General features: G+C 34.8%; 1 protein-coding gene across 1 annotated transcript in view; it reads right to left on the reverse strand.

Annotated features, from left to right (window-relative positions):
• Positions 1–4,724: 4,724 nt before the first annotated feature.
• Positions 4,725–19,030, reverse strand: part of TAF1A (TATA-box binding protein associated factor, RNA polymerase I subunit A) — a 29,394-nt gene continuing 15,088 nt past the window's right edge. Inside the window, exons 6-11 of the mRNA XM_008074196.2 lie at positions 15,474–15,604; positions 14,156–14,314; positions 9,783–9,849; positions 8,042–8,165; positions 7,679–7,833; positions 4,725–5,192 (exon numbers count right to left, since the gene is read on the reverse strand). Coding sequence (XP_008072387.1) covers positions 5,080–5,192; positions 7,679–7,833; positions 8,042–8,165; positions 9,783–9,849; positions 14,156–14,314; positions 15,474–15,604 — 749 coding nt within the window. The 3' untranslated portion in view covers positions 4,725–5,079. The remainder of the gene's footprint in view (positions 5,193–7,678; positions 7,834–8,041; positions 8,166–9,782; positions 9,850–14,155; positions 14,315–15,473; positions 15,605–19,030) is intronic.

The raw sequence follows: 19,030 nt of genomic DNA on the forward strand, positions 1-19,030 counted from the left end.
TATTTTCTCACATTGTATCTCATCTGATCTTCACAATAATTCTCTTAGGTAAGCAAGGTGGGTATTACATTACCAGTGTGTGTATGAGTGAATTAAGTCTCAGAGAGATTCAGTGAAATACTTCAGGGTTCCACTTTAGATAAACGGAAAATGGCAATAAAATTCAGGAGTTCTGAATTACAGCCCAGATCTCTTGCATTCCAACTTGATGCACCCAAAAAGAGTGAAAGTAATCACTTTTTTTTGTTCTTCATTTAGAAACAGTTGTGCCAAATGCAGCTACTGAAGAGCATTGTTGACTGAAGATTCAGTCATACTGACGAGATTATCTGAGAAATTCTGTTACGGGCATGCCAGGATTTGTAAATAAACAACTAGCAGTGGCATCACTATGGGACTGATGGGCAGAAACAAATTAAAGAGCTGCCTTCATAACCATAAAGACAAGTGGAGAAGGCCTTTGTGCAGTGACACGCTCACAGCCACTGCAACCTCAGCCTCTTGGGCTCTGCTGATCCTTTCGCCTCAGCCTTCCAAGTAGCTGGAACCACAGGCACACGCCACCATGCCCGGCTAATTTTTTGATTGTAGAGACAGGGTCTTGCCAAGTTGCCTAGGCTGGTTTCAAATCCCTGGACTCAGGACTCCCAAAGTGCTAGGATTCACAGCCGTGAGCCACGGCACCTGGCTGTGGAGGCTGATTCTTTTAGAAGTATGAATCTTTGAAAAAAGAAAAGGGAACAGTTTTAAGATTTATTAATTTTTAAAAATTAACTTATTCAGAGGATGCTAGTCATGATTTATAGACCACATTCATTAAGGATGTTTCCTGTTTCCTTTCAAAATACTTAAAATATAAACACTCTAATTCAATACAGCAGAAAAGGCCCTTGTGCTGTAAATATGGGTAAATAATTAGACCCAAAGGAGCACACCTACCTGGTTTATTTTTTAGCTTTCCTTTTTAAAACATGCAGATGTAGAATTTTCCATTTGTTGAGAAAAACCATATACTGGACCCATGCTAAACATTTTATATCTGCTTTCCTCAGGCCACTCCACTTTACAGAATAAGCATGAGACTCAGTTAGGTGGGGCTTCAGTAATGCTGGAATTTGAACCCAAGCCTTTCTAAATCCATATACCTTTAATTTCTCTTCTTTTCTTTTCTGAGGAGAGACAGGCTTGGGGTGTAAAAGTTTTGAGATGTCATTCCATAACATATAATTCATCAATTAAGGGGCTAATATCTACAATATTTAAGGAACTCATAAAACTCAATACCATATAAATAAGCCAATTTTAAAAATGGGCAAAGGAACTAAACACACTTCTCAAAAAAAAAAAAAAAAAAGAAATCCAAGTGTCTAACAGGTATATGAAAAGGTGCTCAACATCTGTAGTTATGAGGAAAATGCAAATCAAAACTGTATTGAGATATCACCTCACACCTGTTAGGATGGATAGTATCAAAGTACTGATGAGGATGTGAAGGAAAGGGAGCCCTTGTACACTGCTGGTGGGAATGTAAATTACAGAAAACAGTATGGAAGTTCCCCACCAAACTTAAAATAGATCTGAGTATATATATTCAAAGAAATTGAAATCAAGATTGCAGAGACATACCTGTATTCTTATGTTCACTGCATTGCTCACTACCACCAAGATACGAAACAATCTGAATGTTCTTTCATTGATGAAGAGATCAAAGTGGTGTGTATATAAATACAGTGGAATATTATTCAGCCTTAAAAAAAGGAAATTCTGCTATTGTGACAACATGGATGACCCTGGAGGACATTATGCTAAGCAAAATAAGCAAGACAACAGAAAGAAATACTGCATGATCTGGTTTATATGTGAAATCTTTTTTTTCTTTTTTTTTTGAGCCAGTCTTGATTCTATTGTCAGCGCTGGAGGGAGTACAGTGGCACAATTCTGGCTTACCACAGTCTCAACCTCCTGGGCTCAAGCATCCCCCTGCCTCAACCTCCTGAGTAGCTAGGACTACAGGGACACGCCGCCACAACTGGCTAATTTTTTTGAGTTTTTGTAGAGACAAGGTCTCACTATGTTGCCTAGGCTGGTCTTGAACTCCTGGGCTTGAGAGTTTCTCCCAGCTCAGCCTCCAAGAGTATTGAGATTACAGGCATGAACTATGGCACCCAGTCATTAAATCTAAGAGTCAAATCCATAGAAGCAGAGAGTAAGATAGTGGTTACCAGGGGCTGGGAGAAAGAAAATGGAGTGATGTTGGTCAAACAGTACAAAGTTTTAGTAATACAAGATGAATAATTTCTGGAAATCTTATATACAACCAGGTGATGATGATAAGTTATTGTACAGCATACTTGCAATTTGTTAAGAAGACAGAATTTAAATCTTCTCACCATGCGTTGACACACAAAACGGTGGAGGTAATGGATCTGTCCATTAACTTGATTGTAGTGATCATTTCGTAGTGCATATGTAGATCAAAACATGATTGTACATTTTAAATATATACATTCAGAGGTTCCCAGGAAAAAACAAGACTTTAAATTTTCCTTACTTAGTTCTTATTGCTTAGGGTGTTTTACAGGTCAAATATCCCTTATGCAAAATGCTTGGGATCAGAAGTGTTTCTAATTTCAGAATTTTTTCAGATTCAGAGTTATAATATACTTAACTGACCGAACATCATTAATCCAAAAATCTGAAATGCTCCAATGAGCATTTCCTTTAAGCATCATGTTGGCATACTCAAAAAGTTTTGAATTTTAGGGAAATTTAGATTTCAGATTTTCAGATTAGGGATACTTGACCTGTAATTAAAATTTATTAATCAATAATTATTATCCTATGGATTGACTGTATTTCTCTCTTCATAGAAATCCAATGAGATATCCTAGTCTCTATTCTACAGATGAAGAAACTCAGAGTTTAGTAACTTGTCCAAGAAGTCAAAGAATTACCAAATTATGAACCCCGGATTCAAACCCAACAGTCTCTCGGGGCTCTACGCTCAACATAAATTTGCCAAGTTATTATTTCCTAGAGATGGGCAGACCTCGTCAATAACTTTTCATTCAGTTCAACTCAATGACTATTTAATAAGCTAGAAATTCTGTCAGGTGTTGGTGTGATGGAGATGACTAAGTCTACTAGTGAGAAATAAGTAATTAAGCAATGTGATGATTTGATAAGAGGCTGTGTAGAAAAGTGAGGACAGTGCAGGTAGCCTACCATGCTGGCCAGAGTAAGGACAGGTTTTGCTTGAGCCAACAGCCTCCAGGTCATAGGTCTCCTCTATTCTTTTCCTTGCTAACTAGCTTAGTAATCTGTTTGCCGTAAATACTGACAAGGCTGAAAGATAGTACAAATAGTAACTGAGAGTGATCTTCAGAACCACACTGATTGGGTTAGGTCCTGGTGACATCTCCTAGCTGTGGCTTTGGTAAATTATTTCATCTCCAAGAACCTTTCTTGGTAAGACAGGTAAAATTCCTAGAATTGTGGTGGTAATAGAATGAAATGTAAAGTCCATAGTGCCTGATAAATTTTGGCTATTACTATTATTCATGGTTTTAACTTCAGTGGACCTAAAACAATTTTCACAGGTGCTGAATCACACTGCTCTTATCAATTAAATATGAACATTTGGTATAAAAATTCTAAGAAACTGAACTTTGTGTGACAAACAAGAACTGCATCTACTCATTTTTAAAATTCTCATCTTAATTTTTTCAGAGATTATGATCATTCATAAATTCTATTTTACAGCTTCTGACTAAAGGTTTCAAGAGGTGAATTCCCTGGTAATCTTGGCCTATGCTTTGAAAGTTTGTCTACATTTAGGAATTTCATTCCCATAATATTGATCTTACACAGAACTCCTATACAATCCAATCGACTTTCAGCAGTAAAGCTAGTCCTATTCATGTGGTAGCTTTAACGTGGTTTGCTTTGGTTTTGTGGAACACCTACTTGTTTTATATGCACATTATAAGGTTGGTTATTTCTATATTGATAGATCTTTCTAAGTATAAAATAATATTGAGATATATTTTTGACAAAGCATAATTTGTCCTCCAATTTTCTTACAGATGGCTTAATAGGAATATAAGCCAATGGACAAAATATGTGGTTTGCCACCTAAATATTAGACTTGCTCTGAAGTTAGTGAGCCTTCATGGAACTCAATTACTGGTTATATGAACAGTAAATATATAAGAGCCAAGATATTTTTGAAGTACTTTATCACAACATGTTATAAAGCCCAACTCATGTTCCAGGAAAGCTGTTGTTGGCTTGTGGACAAGCTTTCCCAGTGGGTTTACTGTGTGACACAGGGACACTATTTCATTGGCAAGTTTCCTCCACTGTCCAGCTGCTCCTGCTGCATCCTAATTTCCAAGAGAAAAAGGAGCGGACACATGAGTTCTAACGCATGTCTTAGACTGCTGTGCCAGGCAAAAAAGAAGCCTTTAATGTTAGGCTAGTGCCAGCTAAGAGCAGCTAGCTCTATCTCGCTGACCAAGATTAGTCCTATAGAGTCAAAGGTCTCTTTCTAGCAGAAGGTCACTTAGTCCCAAACTGCTGTGTCTCTAATTCAAAAGGGAGAAGAGTCCCTTTTTAAATCCTTCTCTTTTCAAAATTCATCAATAGAATTCATCACCAACATATTTCTTCATGGCGGTATACCTAAAATGAATCAATCAGAATCTAAAAGAAGAATATACATTCATTTCGCAGTGCCAAAAGTTATGTTTTATTACAAAGTAGTCAGAGGCAAACTATCTGCAAATAGCAACTTCTGTAGAGCTCCATTCTCTATAATTAAACATGTATTTTTTCACTTGAAGAACTATCCCTTAATAAATGTTACATTAACATTATAAAAAAGAAAATATACATATTTACAAAGAGCAAAGGCAGCAAGAGTGTTTCTGTGGTTATAACTGAGAGTAAAAAATTATATATAAAAATAAAATTTTTATAGTCGTATAAACTACCTCTTTAAAGTACTACATAAATACATTCAATAACCACTGAGCTACTACTCTGTAGCTACTACCGTAAAATAACATTTTATCATTATCAGATTCCTGAATTTACAATACTATATTTTTTCACTGATTTCTTCATCCGCTTGATTTTCTTCATTAAGACTTGGTGGTCTTGTTTTAAAATATACCGAAAATACCTACAACCTAAAAAATAAAGCAAAATAAACAAAAAGTTTTCATATTTATCATAAAATCTTTTCAAGTGTATTTCTACATTTTAAAATTTTGCTTAAACTCTGGCATACTAGTGATAATGAAAATAGGATTTATATCTATTATCTATACCAATATGTCCTCAGCATGTCCTAAAAGCTGTCACCAATGAAATGTATTGCTTCCTATAAAATATTTCTGACCCATCATAATTAAGGCATAGATTTTATCTTGTTTTCTACACTTTCCCCCAAATCCTAGTTTTAGTAATCTGCATATTATATAAATGTTCATTATTAAATGAGTCTTCTCTAAAAGTATTACTATAGCTTCTCTCTCAATGTTATCCTGTAAATCGGCCAAAGTTGCTTTTATAATAATAAGAAAGCTCTCTTTAGAAAATATTGGCATGAAGGATTAGAATAACCAAATCACAGGTCAGAAAAGAAAAAATATTATGTATTCATTCTAGCTATCTAGCAAGCAGCTGGTAGGCGATCATATGGCTTTGACAAAGGGGCCCCGTATTCATTAGAAGTTCTACTTGCTCTTAATAGTCTTACAACACAAAGGACCATTTGTCAAATATTTCAGAGAATGAATCACATTTCTATAAAAAAAATATACACTGAATATTATAAATTTTGTTTGATAAATGAACAAAACCATAAATCACATATAAAAATTAATTTCATTATAGTCTTAGCTTGTATATATTCATATTCATCTTCTCTGGGAAATTGCTAGGGTATATACTGAACCTACAGTAACTATCTTATTATTCCTGAAAATAATGAGCCAGAATTGCTAATATTTTGTTTTTGTTGTTTTTCTGAGACAGAATCTTGTTATATGTTGCACAGGCTGGCAACAGCCTCCCAAGTAGCTGGGATTATAGGTGCATGCTATTGCACTTAGCTCGCAATTGCTAATATTTTACTAGATGGGAAACAGTAGTGTCTGTGGTATTATTAAAACAGTTTGTGTTTTAAACTTATCATACCACTTCGTAAAAAAAAAAAAAAAAGTACTTTGTATACAAATTTTTGCCTGTTCCTACACAGAAAGCTGGAAAGTACTTCGTTCCCATCCTAACACAGAAAAGAGGTCAAACTCTTCTTAGGTATACCAGAGAGCTGAAACTTCAGGGCATTCAAGTTGCCCAAATCCTAAGAAGGAAAGACCTGCCAAGAAAACGGGCCTGGCTTGCTTTTAGCAGAGCATGGGGAAAAAAAAGCATGGGGAAAAACAGCATACCCACTCTAAGCAAAGGCAGACCATAACTAGAATCTGAGTTCTATGATATAAGGATGGAAGAGCAAGAAGCAAATCCAGCTTAACTCCTGAGTAGCCTGATTCAATTCCACACTAACAACCTGAAAGAAAAAGAGATGTGGTCACTTCAGGCATAACTGATGCCTGTTTTCTGCAGAGTACTTTAGAATTTATAAAAGCACTTTGATGTGATGTTCATGTGATATTCACAACAATCCTATAAGCAAATAAAGACAGCTGTTACAAGGCCCATTTCACAGAGAAGGAACCCAAAGGTTAATTCCTGAAGGTTACATGGCAAGTGAGAGAACTGGAAAATTAACCTGGGTCTTTAGACTCTGCTCAAAGATATTTCTCTACTTATAAAGTCGTAGAAAATGACAACTCAAATCACATTTTTGCTCCTTGTCATTAGAGAACAATTTTTAAATTACTTTCTTATTAATCCCTTTCCTCACAAAACCAACATTTTATTAATCTTGGTAACTATCTTAAACATTCACTGAGAATACTAATTCCAAAAAATACACACCATATCCAAAAGTGAATTGAGACTCTCTTTAGGACACCTTGGACTCCTTAGCAACAGACTGCTTCCTAGTGGTCATTGTAAAGTTTACTTTCTTTATTTCTGGACATAATTTGTGGCAGTTTCATTTCAGTACTTGCCATCTTTTCATATTTCAGTGGTACAAAGCAAGTAAGAGTTGTATCATCCAAAATATTCCCTAATGTCCCTATTCTTTTAAAAGGATTTTTTTATGTTAATAGAAGATAGTCTTTTCTCTTAGGGGAGAAAATGTTTCACACTTATAGAACAGATAAATAAACATAATATAGAGCTATTAAAGAACAATAAGGTAAATAAATAATATTTTCATACTTTTAATACAGTAGACATTTTCAGTAAACTTTATATAAAGCAAGGCCAAACAGTCATTTCTTGTGAAAACAGTCTGCATGATGTTTCTTAATGCCCCCTCACAAGTCAGAGCATGAAAACCAATCACAATCAACAATATGAAATCACTGTTTCTAATCAGTGAGGATTCCTTACAAGTACATCACCTGGCCTCAACTCAGATTTATTCTTCCTCAAGTACCTAGTATTTTTAGGCACCGTACTAGTAAGATGGTCACATTTTGTAATTTCAAAGTCAGTCAAAAGTTGTGTCTAGATAACAAGAAAACAAAACTTGTACCTTTTCCTAGTAGTAGTCCAGCCACAAAAGATTTCTCAAAAGCCAAAGCTGTATCTTCCTTCCAATCACTTTTTGCCCAAAAGTAGCTGAAGTGAAAGCTTGGCCACCAGTTTTTCCTGGAGTTCCACTCTTCCTGCACCCATGCAGGGTGGTTTCTGGAAAAGAAAAATTGTCAAAAGGGAAGATCAATGATGGGGACACATATATACTGTCAAAATTCAAACTTATATAGAGTCTATGGATAACAAGACTTTCCAAAAATCTGAGTAGGCCAAGGTATAACAACATGATTGGCGACAGCATAAAAGCAAATACTTATTTTCTTCCAGATATCTCATTTTCCATATACTATATATTTCTTACCCCATTAAGGTCTGTCTCAGGTATTTTGCCAAATATTTCCAAGCAGTTATATTCTTAGTGCATCCAGCAAAATCTAAGACTCCAAATAATACCTGCAATGCCAGTTTATGGTGTTCTTCTTTCTCTGCAATGGTCATAACAGTTCAAGTTTACAGAAGGTACTAAAAGTGTACAAAGCTAAATAAATATATACAGTTAATAAAACATTATTGAATCACAAGCTTTCTGCTTTGGTTAATAGTTTTTTTAAAAAGGCACTATGTTCACACCCCTGGATGAATCTGAAAAATTCAATAATTTAGTCCATGCTAATGAGTCACAGTGATAAGTCTGTGCTGGGTTATATTCCTCTACTTATACAAGGTCTAACAATTAAGTTCATGAACTTGCCACCATGCACTTACATTGGCAGCTCTGTACAAACAACTTGGTAAGATTTCATAACCTTGGCATATCAGCGTCTCACATCTGTGTTCGTGTTGACATGTGGTGGTGTCTTGCTGAGTGTTGTTCATTATTGTTGCATGTTTTTGTGTGCTGTCAGAACTTGAATTAGAGCAATAAACATTACATTTCTTGTTAAACTAGGCAAGAGTGGAAGTGAAATTAGGAACATATTAGTCCAAGTTTATGGAGATAATGCCATGAAGTGTACAAATGGATCAAATATTTTTCTGATGGGAGAGAAAACATCACTGATGAAGAGAGGTCAAGACAGCCAGTAACGAGCAGAACTGACTATAACACTGCAAAAATCAGTTAAATTGTGCATCAAAATCATTGGCTGACTGTGAGAAGCAGAGTAGACCAAATATCAATAGAAAATCAGGAAAATCTTAACTGAAAATCTTGGCATGAAAAAGATGTGTGTAAAAATGGTCTGGAAGGAGCTCTTACATTACAACAATGCACCTGTTCACACAGCAATGTCTGTGAGGGAGTTTTTTTGATGGTAAATAACTGCATTGGAACATACTTCGTTTCCACCAGATCTGACCCCCAATGAATTTTTCTTTACCCAAAGATGAAGGAAATACTGAAAGGAAGACATTTTGATGACATTCAAGACATCAAGGGTAATACAACCACAGCTCTGACAGTCATTCCAGAAAGAGTTCCAAAATTGCTTTGATGGGTGGACTAAGTGTTGGCATCAGTGCATAGCTTCCCAACGGCAGTACTTCAAAGGTGACGATAGTGATATTCAGCAATGAGGCATGTAGAACTTTTTCTAAGAAGAGTTTGTGAACTTAATTGTCATACCCTGTATACTACCAAAAACATGATTTAAAGTATTAGCCCTGTTTGGGCATTTTATACATGTTGTCTTATATCAGGAAAGAAACTAACACAGTCTTGGGATCAATTAGGTTTAGCCAACTGATTTTCATCTATGAAGAAGTATGTTCTTTTCTATACTGAGTTGAAGTCCATCAGAGACTCAAATGAGATGAATTATATAAATTGAAGCCATTTCTCTTTTGCTAACTATTGTGTAACATTCAGGAGTCGGCAAACTTTTTCTGTAAAGGGCCATATACTAATTATTTATGAATCATGCAGTCTCTATCACAACTACACAGCTCTGTCATAACAGTACAGCCACAGACAATAAATAAATGGGCTCCAACAGATTTGATTTCTAAAAGTAAGCAAGGAGTGAATTTGGTCCCTAGGCCACAGTTTGCTGATCTATCTATAGTTTATCTATACAAAGAGATATAAAACAAAATTTATGTACCTGATTTTTTAAGTAATGTATGGAATTCCAACATCAATTTATGAGATGGTACAATCTGATACAAAATCTGGAAGAAAAAAATAGTCTTATAATTTTTACACACTTGGTGAAGCCATCTCTCAAATTTCAGCTGACTTTCAAATAAAGTTCTTATTGTCTGATATGCTCTCAATAAATTAAGAATTTGAAGATATTTTGCTTTTTACCCTGTAACTAGAATAGAAAATCATTCTCTATTAAAAAAAATCCCTGCTAATAAGAATAGAAATTGGGGAAAATAAATGAGGGCTTTCTCTTTTTTTTGCTCCTTGCACACATCTATATTGTTTTCACACTTAAAATTTTTCGATAATTTTTCAGAGGGACTGAGAAAAAAATTTCAACTGATATCACACAGAAAATATATACTGCAGAATATTTATATTAAAAAAAGGCTGGGGAGGCAATTTTACAGATTGTGTTCAGGAACACAGAATGCTAAGTGTATTTGCATAAGCTTAGTAAAACAAAGCTCCCTGAAAAATTTATAAAATGTGATTTCCACATCTGAAGGTTTGACAATGAAAGTATGGATTAGCAATAAGTGGTCTTTTTTTTTTTTTTTTTTTTGAGTTGGAGACTCACTCCGTCACCCAGGCTGGAGCACAGTGGCATGCTCACGACCACTCATCGGCCTGCTGGGCTCAGATGATCCTTCCGCCTCAGCCTTCCAAATAGCCAGAACTACAGGCACGTGCTACCACACTCAGCTAATTTTCTTTTTTCTTTAATTGTAACGATGAGGTCTCGCCAAGTTGCCTGGGCTGGTATCAAAATCGCAGGCTCAGGCAATCCACTCGTCTTGGCCTTCCAAAGTGCTGGAACTACAGGCCGAGCCACTGAGCCCAGCCAATATGTGGCCTTTTAAAAGAAGATTCATAGATAAGAATTTTTCCCAGTCATGTTTTCATTGAAAAGGACCTTTGTCTTTGCTCTATAATATATCGATTAAAAAACTGTCCACAAAATATATGAGAACTCCTACAATTTAACAACAAACAACCCAACTCAAAAATGGGCAAAGAACTTGAATAGTCATTTCTCCAAAGATAAATAAATGACCAATAAGCACATGAAAAGATGCACAACATCACCAACCATAAAGAAAATGCAACTCAAAACCGCAATAAGATAGAGATACCACTTTATACCCATTAAGACATAAATTATCAGAAAAAAAGGTATGGGAAATAGAAGTGCTGGCAAGGATGTGGAACTGCTGGTGGGAATGTAAAATAGTGCAACTGCTATAGAAAACATTTTGACAGTTTCTCAAAAAGTTAAAGAATTACCATATGGTCTAGCAATTCCATTTCTAGGTATACATCCAAAAGAACTGAAAGCAGGTACTCAAATACTTGTACACCAATCTTCACAGCAGAATAATTTTGCCCAACAGTGAAAACAATTAAAGTGTCTACCAACAAGATATGAATAAATAAGCAAAATGTCATTGTACATACAATAGAATATTATTCAGCCTTAAAAATGCAGCCTCGACCTCCTGGGCTCACGCAATCCTTCACCTCAGCTCCCCAAGAAGCACACACCACCATGCCCAGCACCATGCCCCAGCACGCACCACCATGCCCAGCATGGTGTAGAAACAAACAGCTCTTTGTAGAAACAAGGTCTTGCTATGCTGCCCAAGCTGGTCTCAAATTCCTAGGCTAAGCAATCCTCCCACCTCGGCCTCCCAAAGTGCTAGAATTACAGGTGTGAGTCACCGTATCTGGCCAGGATGGACATTCTGATGTATGCTACTAACTAGAATGAACCTTGAAAACATTATAGTAAGTGAAATTAGTGGGACACAAAAGAACAAATGTATGATTCCACTTACATGAAGTACCTAGAATAGTCCAATTCACAGAGATAGAAATGAGAAGTTTCCAGGGATTGAGGAAGAAGGTAGCAAGGAGTCATTAACAAACACAGCTTCTGTCTGGAATAATGAAAATGTTCTGGAAATAGACAGTGGTGATGGCTGTACAAAATTGTGAATGTACTGAATGTCGCTAAATTAAGCTTAAAAATGGTCAAAATGGTAAATTTTATGTTTATATATATTTTTATCACAATAAAAAAATTAAGCAATATTACATAAAACAATTCCAGACACGAAACACTTAGGGGCGAATTTAACAAAATGTATACACTAAAATGTACAAAACATTTCAGAGAGAAACTAAAAACCTAAATGAGTAGAGAGATATGCCATGTTCACATTTTAGAAACCTCAATATTAACATGTCAATTCTCTCAAAGTTGACCTAGAGTAGATTCAAAAATCTTAGGAAGATTTTTTTTTAATCAACAACTTGATTTTAAAATGTATATGAAAAGTCAAAGAACCTAGAAAAGCCAGAAATTTTGAAAAAGAACAAATCTATACAACTTTCATGATATGACTCCAAAGCTACAGTAATCATGGCATTGGTATAAAGATGAAAATACACATCACTAGAACATAACAGATGCCATATACAGCCAGTTGATTTTTAACAAAGTTACCAATGTAATTCAATGAAGAAAGGAAAGTGATTTCAGTAAATAGTGCTGAATAACCATATGGAAAAAATAAACTTTGACGCTTAACACACACTACGCACAAAAAATTAGCTAGAAATCTATCACAGACCTAAACATAAAACTATATGACACATCTAGCAAAAAAAAAAAGAGGGAGAGTATCTTCCATTATCTTGGGATAGACAACAATTTCTTAGACAAAAGCACTAACCATAAAAGAAAAAAAAATTGCATAAATTGATCTTCATCAAAATTAGAAGTTTTTCAACAAGAAGTCACCTTATAAGAAGTTTCTGTTCAGCCGGGCTCGGTGGCTCAGCCTGTAATCCCACACCTTTGGGAGGCCGAGGTGAGTAGATTGCCTGAGCCCATGCATTCGAGACCCGCCTGGGCAAGCGAGAACTCATATCTCTACAATAAATCAAAAAATTAGCTGGGCATGGTAGCACGCGCCTGTAGTTCCAGCTACTTGGAAGGCTGAGGCGGAAGGATTGCCGGAGCCCAGCAGGTCGAGGCTGCGGTGGCCGGGAGTGGCCCCTGCACACCAGTCTGGGCGACAGAGTGAGACTCCAACTCAAAAAAAAAAAGAAGTTTCTGTTCTTTGAAAGACACTATTAAGAAAAAAAAAGGAAAGCCAAAGTCTGAGAGAAAATATTCACAATTCATATACCTAACAAAGGACTAATATCCAGATTGTGTAAAAACTTCCAAGTCAACCAATAACTCCCACAAAAATAGACAAAATATTTGGATATTTGGACACTTGACAAAAGAATAAGAACGGCCAACAGACATTAAAAGATGCCCATCATCATTAGGAAAATGCAAATTAAGGCCACATGAGATACCACTACACACCTACTAAAATGGCTATAATTAAAAGACCTACAGTATCAAGTGTTAATAAGGATATGGAGAAACTGAATTTTCATACATTGATATTGGAATGTCAATGGGACAGTCACTTTAGAAAACAGCTGGGCAGTTCCTTAGGAAATTAAAGATAGGCTCTCCTTACTACTCTTAGGTAACAATTACACTCTTAGGTAGCTACCTATGTGAAATATGAAATACTTGTATACACAAAGACTTGTACATGAATATTTTTAGCAGCATCATTCATAATAGCCAAAATGTAAAATAATTCAAATGTCCATCAAGAAGTGAATGTATAAAAATGGAATACCACTCAGCACTAATAATACAACAGTATGAATGAATCTCAAATACACTATGCTGAGAAGGAAAAGCCAGATTTAAAAAGAGTACATAAGATTCCATATATACACAATTCTTGAAGGAATAAAATTAATATATAGTGACAAAAAGCAGATTAGTGATGCTCGGGCCTGAGGTGTATGGGTAGATTGGCTGCAAACAGAAATGTAGTACTTTTTAGAGGTGACAAATGTTCTATACCTTATTATGTTGGTTTGTGAATGTATGTATTTGTTAAAATGCATACAAGTGTACACTTAAGCGTGTCTTACTGTCTGAAAATAACATTTCAATAAAGTTGATTTTCAAAAAATATCAATGAGAGTTTTCCAACCCCGTGGCAAAGGGTCTCTGAAACACTGATCCTCTCTCTTCAGTCTCACATGAGCAGAAGGGGATGGTGTAGACAATACCTATGTGGAGTCTGTAGCTGAAGCCAACTTTCCCTGTTTACCTCAGTGTACTGTACAGATATTCTAATTTTCTGTGGATGCTATAATATGAAAGTTGCAAAGCAATAGCCTAACAATGTTTTCATGTAGATCCCCAACCCTGTTCAAACACTGAAATAAAAATTCTACTACCTTAAGCACACTTAGCAGTTTTGCTCTTGGTGCCTTCTGTTTCTTTAAGAAGTTGTATAAGTAGATATGGGCATTTGGATTTGATGGAAACTTTTCATCATATGCGTAATTGGTAAGTACTTCTCGGGCTCCATCTTGATCTCCATAGAATTCCAGCATCTATATAAAATAAGTCATAATACCTTAGCTAAATTCTGTAAGATAGCTATACGAAAGATAACACATAGCTTCACTTTACTGATGGGTATAAAAACACCACAAAACAAAGAGTACTGTATAGGGAATAATAATGGTACTTTTTGCTTCCACCAGAATATTACCACACTTATGGAACACAGTAGATCACTTACAAACAAAGGTCTACATGGGTTCGCATTTTTTTCCTATGATTAATTTGTTACTGAAAAATGAAGCAAACTTCAACATAAGTACGGTTCCTATAAGAAATAAGAGTCCTAGACAGGCGTAGTGGCTCATGTCTGTAATCTCAGCTATTCAGGTAGAAGGATCACCTGGGCCCAGGAAGTCAAGGCTATGGTGAGCTGTGATAATGCCACTGTACTCCAGCCTGGGAGACAGAGTGAGATGTTGTCTCAAAAAAAAAAAAGTCCTTAACACAGGGCACATTAACAACTGAAAATGTGAGGCAACTAGCCTCAGCATCCCACATAACTTCAGTCATAAAAAGAATGCATGAAAATTATAGTTCCTTTCGTTCCATTTCCATCCTTACACAGGAATTCCCAGATTCATTGGAATATGGTTTTGGATTTATCTTCTGACAACACAGTTATCATGTTAGCATTCATTAACTTTCACAAAGCAAATTATTTTGAAGATTTACTCCCGGTGCCCAATGCCAAGGCCCTCAGTTCTTTTACAATGACTCTGGGATGACAAAACATTCTTATGAACTTCTGAAAAGTCATTATTCTCCATCTCATATATTATGACCTACTTACAGATTTTTGTCCTCTTTCCTACTGCATCCTACCAAACCATATAAGATCCTCCTGCTTTTCTTTTATGCTCAACAAGAATAAGACTGAATTGACATGTACAACTATACTGCTATTTCTTTTACAGATATCTGGTCATGACAGGTTATCCAGTAGTGAAAATAAACAGTGAACATTTATAGTATACTAATAAAATAAACAGAAACTATTCAGACCAAAAAGGAACATCATATTTTAAATGTTTTTTTAAACAATTTTCTCCATGAATTTCCTTCTGATCAATAAAGATTTAGGCACACATTCTTTACATCGTTTTATGACAAAATGAAACAAATAAACTTTATGAAAATTCTACTTACCTCTACATAACTCTTCACAAAAGGGTCCCAAACCCCAGGAATTTTAATCAATCCACTAATATTTACAGATGTCTTCCAGGTGTGGCTGAGCATATTTTGGGCTGCTGTGCTGTAAGCATAGTCATCCTTATCTGCCCAAAAAGAAAAGAAATTTAAGTCATTCGGTATCGAGGATTTAAATCAACAAAATACTAACAAGGTTCAGCAACACATAAAAAGGATTATCCTTTTTATGCCCAAGCAGTATCTTCTGAAATGGAAGGCTGGCTTAACATCTGAAAAACAATTAATGCAAATAACAGAATAGAGATGTATTGATCTAAACCAAATTAACAGAATAAAGGACAGAAACCACATGATCATCACAATGGATGCAGAAAAAAGCATTTGAAAAAATTCAGTAACCATACGTGATTAAAACATCAACAATTTAGGAATAGAAGGAATTTCCTCAATCTAATAAAGGGCATGTCTGAAATACCCCTAGCTAACATCAAATTTAATGACAAAAGATAGCATGCATTCCTCTTAAAAATCAGGAACATGACAAAAATGCCCTCTCACTACTTCTATTCATTATATTGGAAGTTCCAGTCAGAACAATCAAGAAAATAACATAAAAGACATCCAGATTGGAAAACAAGAAGTAAAACTATTTCTATTTGTAGATGACATGATATTATACAAAGAAAACCCTAAAAATCCATTAAAAACTTATTAGAACTAATAAATGATATCACCAAGGTTGCAGAGCACAAGATCAATAAACAATAATCAGTTGTATGCCAATACACTTGCAATGAACAATCAGAAAATAAAATTAGGAAAACAATGCCTTTGCAAAAGCATCAAAAACAATAAAATACTTAGGTATAAATTTTACAAAAGAGATGTACAGTAATGTTGTGGAATAAATTTTAAAAGACCTAAAAATGGAAAGACACCCCATGCTAATGGGTTGAAAGACTTACTACTGTTAAATTAATTTGTAGATACATGCAATTTCTATAAAAATTTCAGATGGCCTTATTGCATAAATTGACAATCTAATTCTATAATTCATATAAAAATGGAAGGACCAAGGAAGAACAAAGAATCTCTAAAAAGAAGAACAAAGTTGGAGAATGCACACTACAACTTCAAAAGTTACTACAAAGCTATTAGAATAAGACGATGTGATACAGGCATAAGGATAAACATATACAGATAAATGAAAGGGAATACACAGTCCAGAAATAAACCTCCACAATTACAGGTAACTAATTTTCAATAAAGGTGCCAAGACAATTAAGTGGGAAAATAGACTTTTCAATAAATGTGCTAGAACAACTGGGTATCCACATACAAGATAATGAAGCTGGGCCCCTACCTACTTCCCACCGTATACAAAAATTAACTCAAAACAAATCTAAGACCAAAACATAAAAGCTAAGACATTAAAACTCTCAGAAGAAGTGAAAATCTTTGTGACTTTGAAGTCAGCAATAGTTTGTTAGATAGGACACTAAAAGCACAAACAACAAAAGAAAAAAAGCTGGACTTATTCAAATTAAACACTTGTGTTCAAATGATACCATCAAGAAAGTGAAAAGGTGAAAATATTTCCAAATCATCTCTCTCATGTATATGGTAGGAGATTTCTGTCTAGAATATCCAAAGAACTCTTATAATTCAATAGTTAAAAAACAAGTAATTTAATTAAAATATGAAAAAAAGATCTGAATACAAATTTCTCCAAAAATGATATGCAAATGGCCCAGAAGCACATGAAAAGATGCTCAATATTGTTAGCCTCTAAGGAAATGCAAATTAAAACCACAAGATACCACTTCACACCCACTAGGATGATTATAATGAACTTAGATAATGACAAGGGTTGGCAATGATATGGAGAAATTAGTACCCTCATACACTACTAGTGGGAATATGAAAGGGTGCAGTAACTTTGGAAAACAGTCCAGTGATTCTTCAAAAGGATAAACATAAAGCTATATACAGCGACTTCACTCTTAGGTACACATTCAAAAGAAACAAAAACACATGTCCAAGCAAAAAATTGTACGTGAATGTTCATATCAACATTATTCAGCCAAGAAGTCTAAATAACCCAATTACCTACTAATGAATGGACATATAAAAGGTGGTATATCCTACGATGGATTATTCAATAATAGAAAGGAATGAAGGACTATTACATGCTACAATATTCAAAACATGCTTTGTCATAATTTTCTGGTAGAAAAAAATATTATGCTAAATGAAAGAAGCCATTCACAAAAGACCACATATTGGATGATTTCATTTTTATAAAATGTTCAGAATAAGCAAATCTCTAGAGACAGAAAGCTGCCTAGGACTGGAGGGATGAGGAGAAAAGGAGACTACAGGGTTTCTTTCTAGGGTGATGAAAATGTTCTAATATTGATTGTGATGATGGTTGCAACAATCTGTGAATATAATAAAACCACTGAATTGTATATTTTATGTGGGTGAATTTGTATAGTTATGTGAATTATATCTCAATTCTCAATAAAACTGTTTAAAGAAAATGAGAGACTATCATACCCACTAAATTGGCTAATATGAAAACTCTGACAATAACAAATGTGAAGTAGAATATAGTCAAAAGAAAACTGTAATCAAACTGCCAGTGGAATATAAATTGGGTACCCTCTTTGGAGAGAGTTTAGCATACTATATACTAAAGTTGATGATGCATATAACATACCCTATGACAACAATTCTACACCTAGAGATGAAAGCTTATGTGCACCAGTATACAGAAATTACAGGGGTTAATTTTAAAGCTGCATTATTTACAATATCCGCAAACAATAATAACCTGAATGGCCATCAATAATAGAAAGAATAGACAGTGTGACTATATTATAACAGTAAAAAGGAATAAACTAAAGCTACATCCAACAATATGTATGTATCTTAAAACCAATGTTGAAAAAAGTATGCAAGGCCCAAAAGAATATATATAGCATGAATCCAAACATTTAGATATAAGCAAAACTAAATTACATTGTTTACAAATGCATATATGAGTGAAAACAGTATCAACAAAAGCAAGGAAGTGATTACCATAAAAGTCAGGACAGTGATTTTCTTGACACGAAATGGGAAGAAGCATGATCAGGAAAGCACACATGAAGAACTTTAGGTCAGAGTGACAAAATGCTGTATTCCTTAATCTGGGTGATAGTTACATGGATGTTCGTTCTAACTTTATTCATTATATCTCACATTTGTTTTATATTCTTCTGGGTATACTTCTCAATCTTAAAAGGTTTACAAGGAAAGTTACTCCGTTTTTTGAAAGCAACAGCTAACAGAAGCAAAGACATCTCAAACCAAAGAGATTCCTTCCTCAGTTATCAATTAAATATATATCAATATGAACTTAGAAATGAGATAAGAAAAATAGATAAGAAATGATATGGAAAATATTTAAACTATAAAATAATATGGAAAATAGTAAAAATATTTAAAGAAAGAAAAGGGCAGATACCTAAGTATAAATTGGGTGTGAATTTACTATAGAGATTCCT

The sequence above is a fragment of the Carlito syrichta genome, unplaced genomic scaffold, assembly GCF_000164805.1.
Source record: "Carlito syrichta isolate Samal-C Ts95f unplaced genomic scaffold, Tarsius_syrichta-2.0.1 Scaffold116229, whole genome shotgun sequence".
Classification (NCBI taxonomy): Eukaryota; Metazoa; Chordata; class Mammalia; order Primates; family Tarsiidae; genus Carlito; species Carlito syrichta.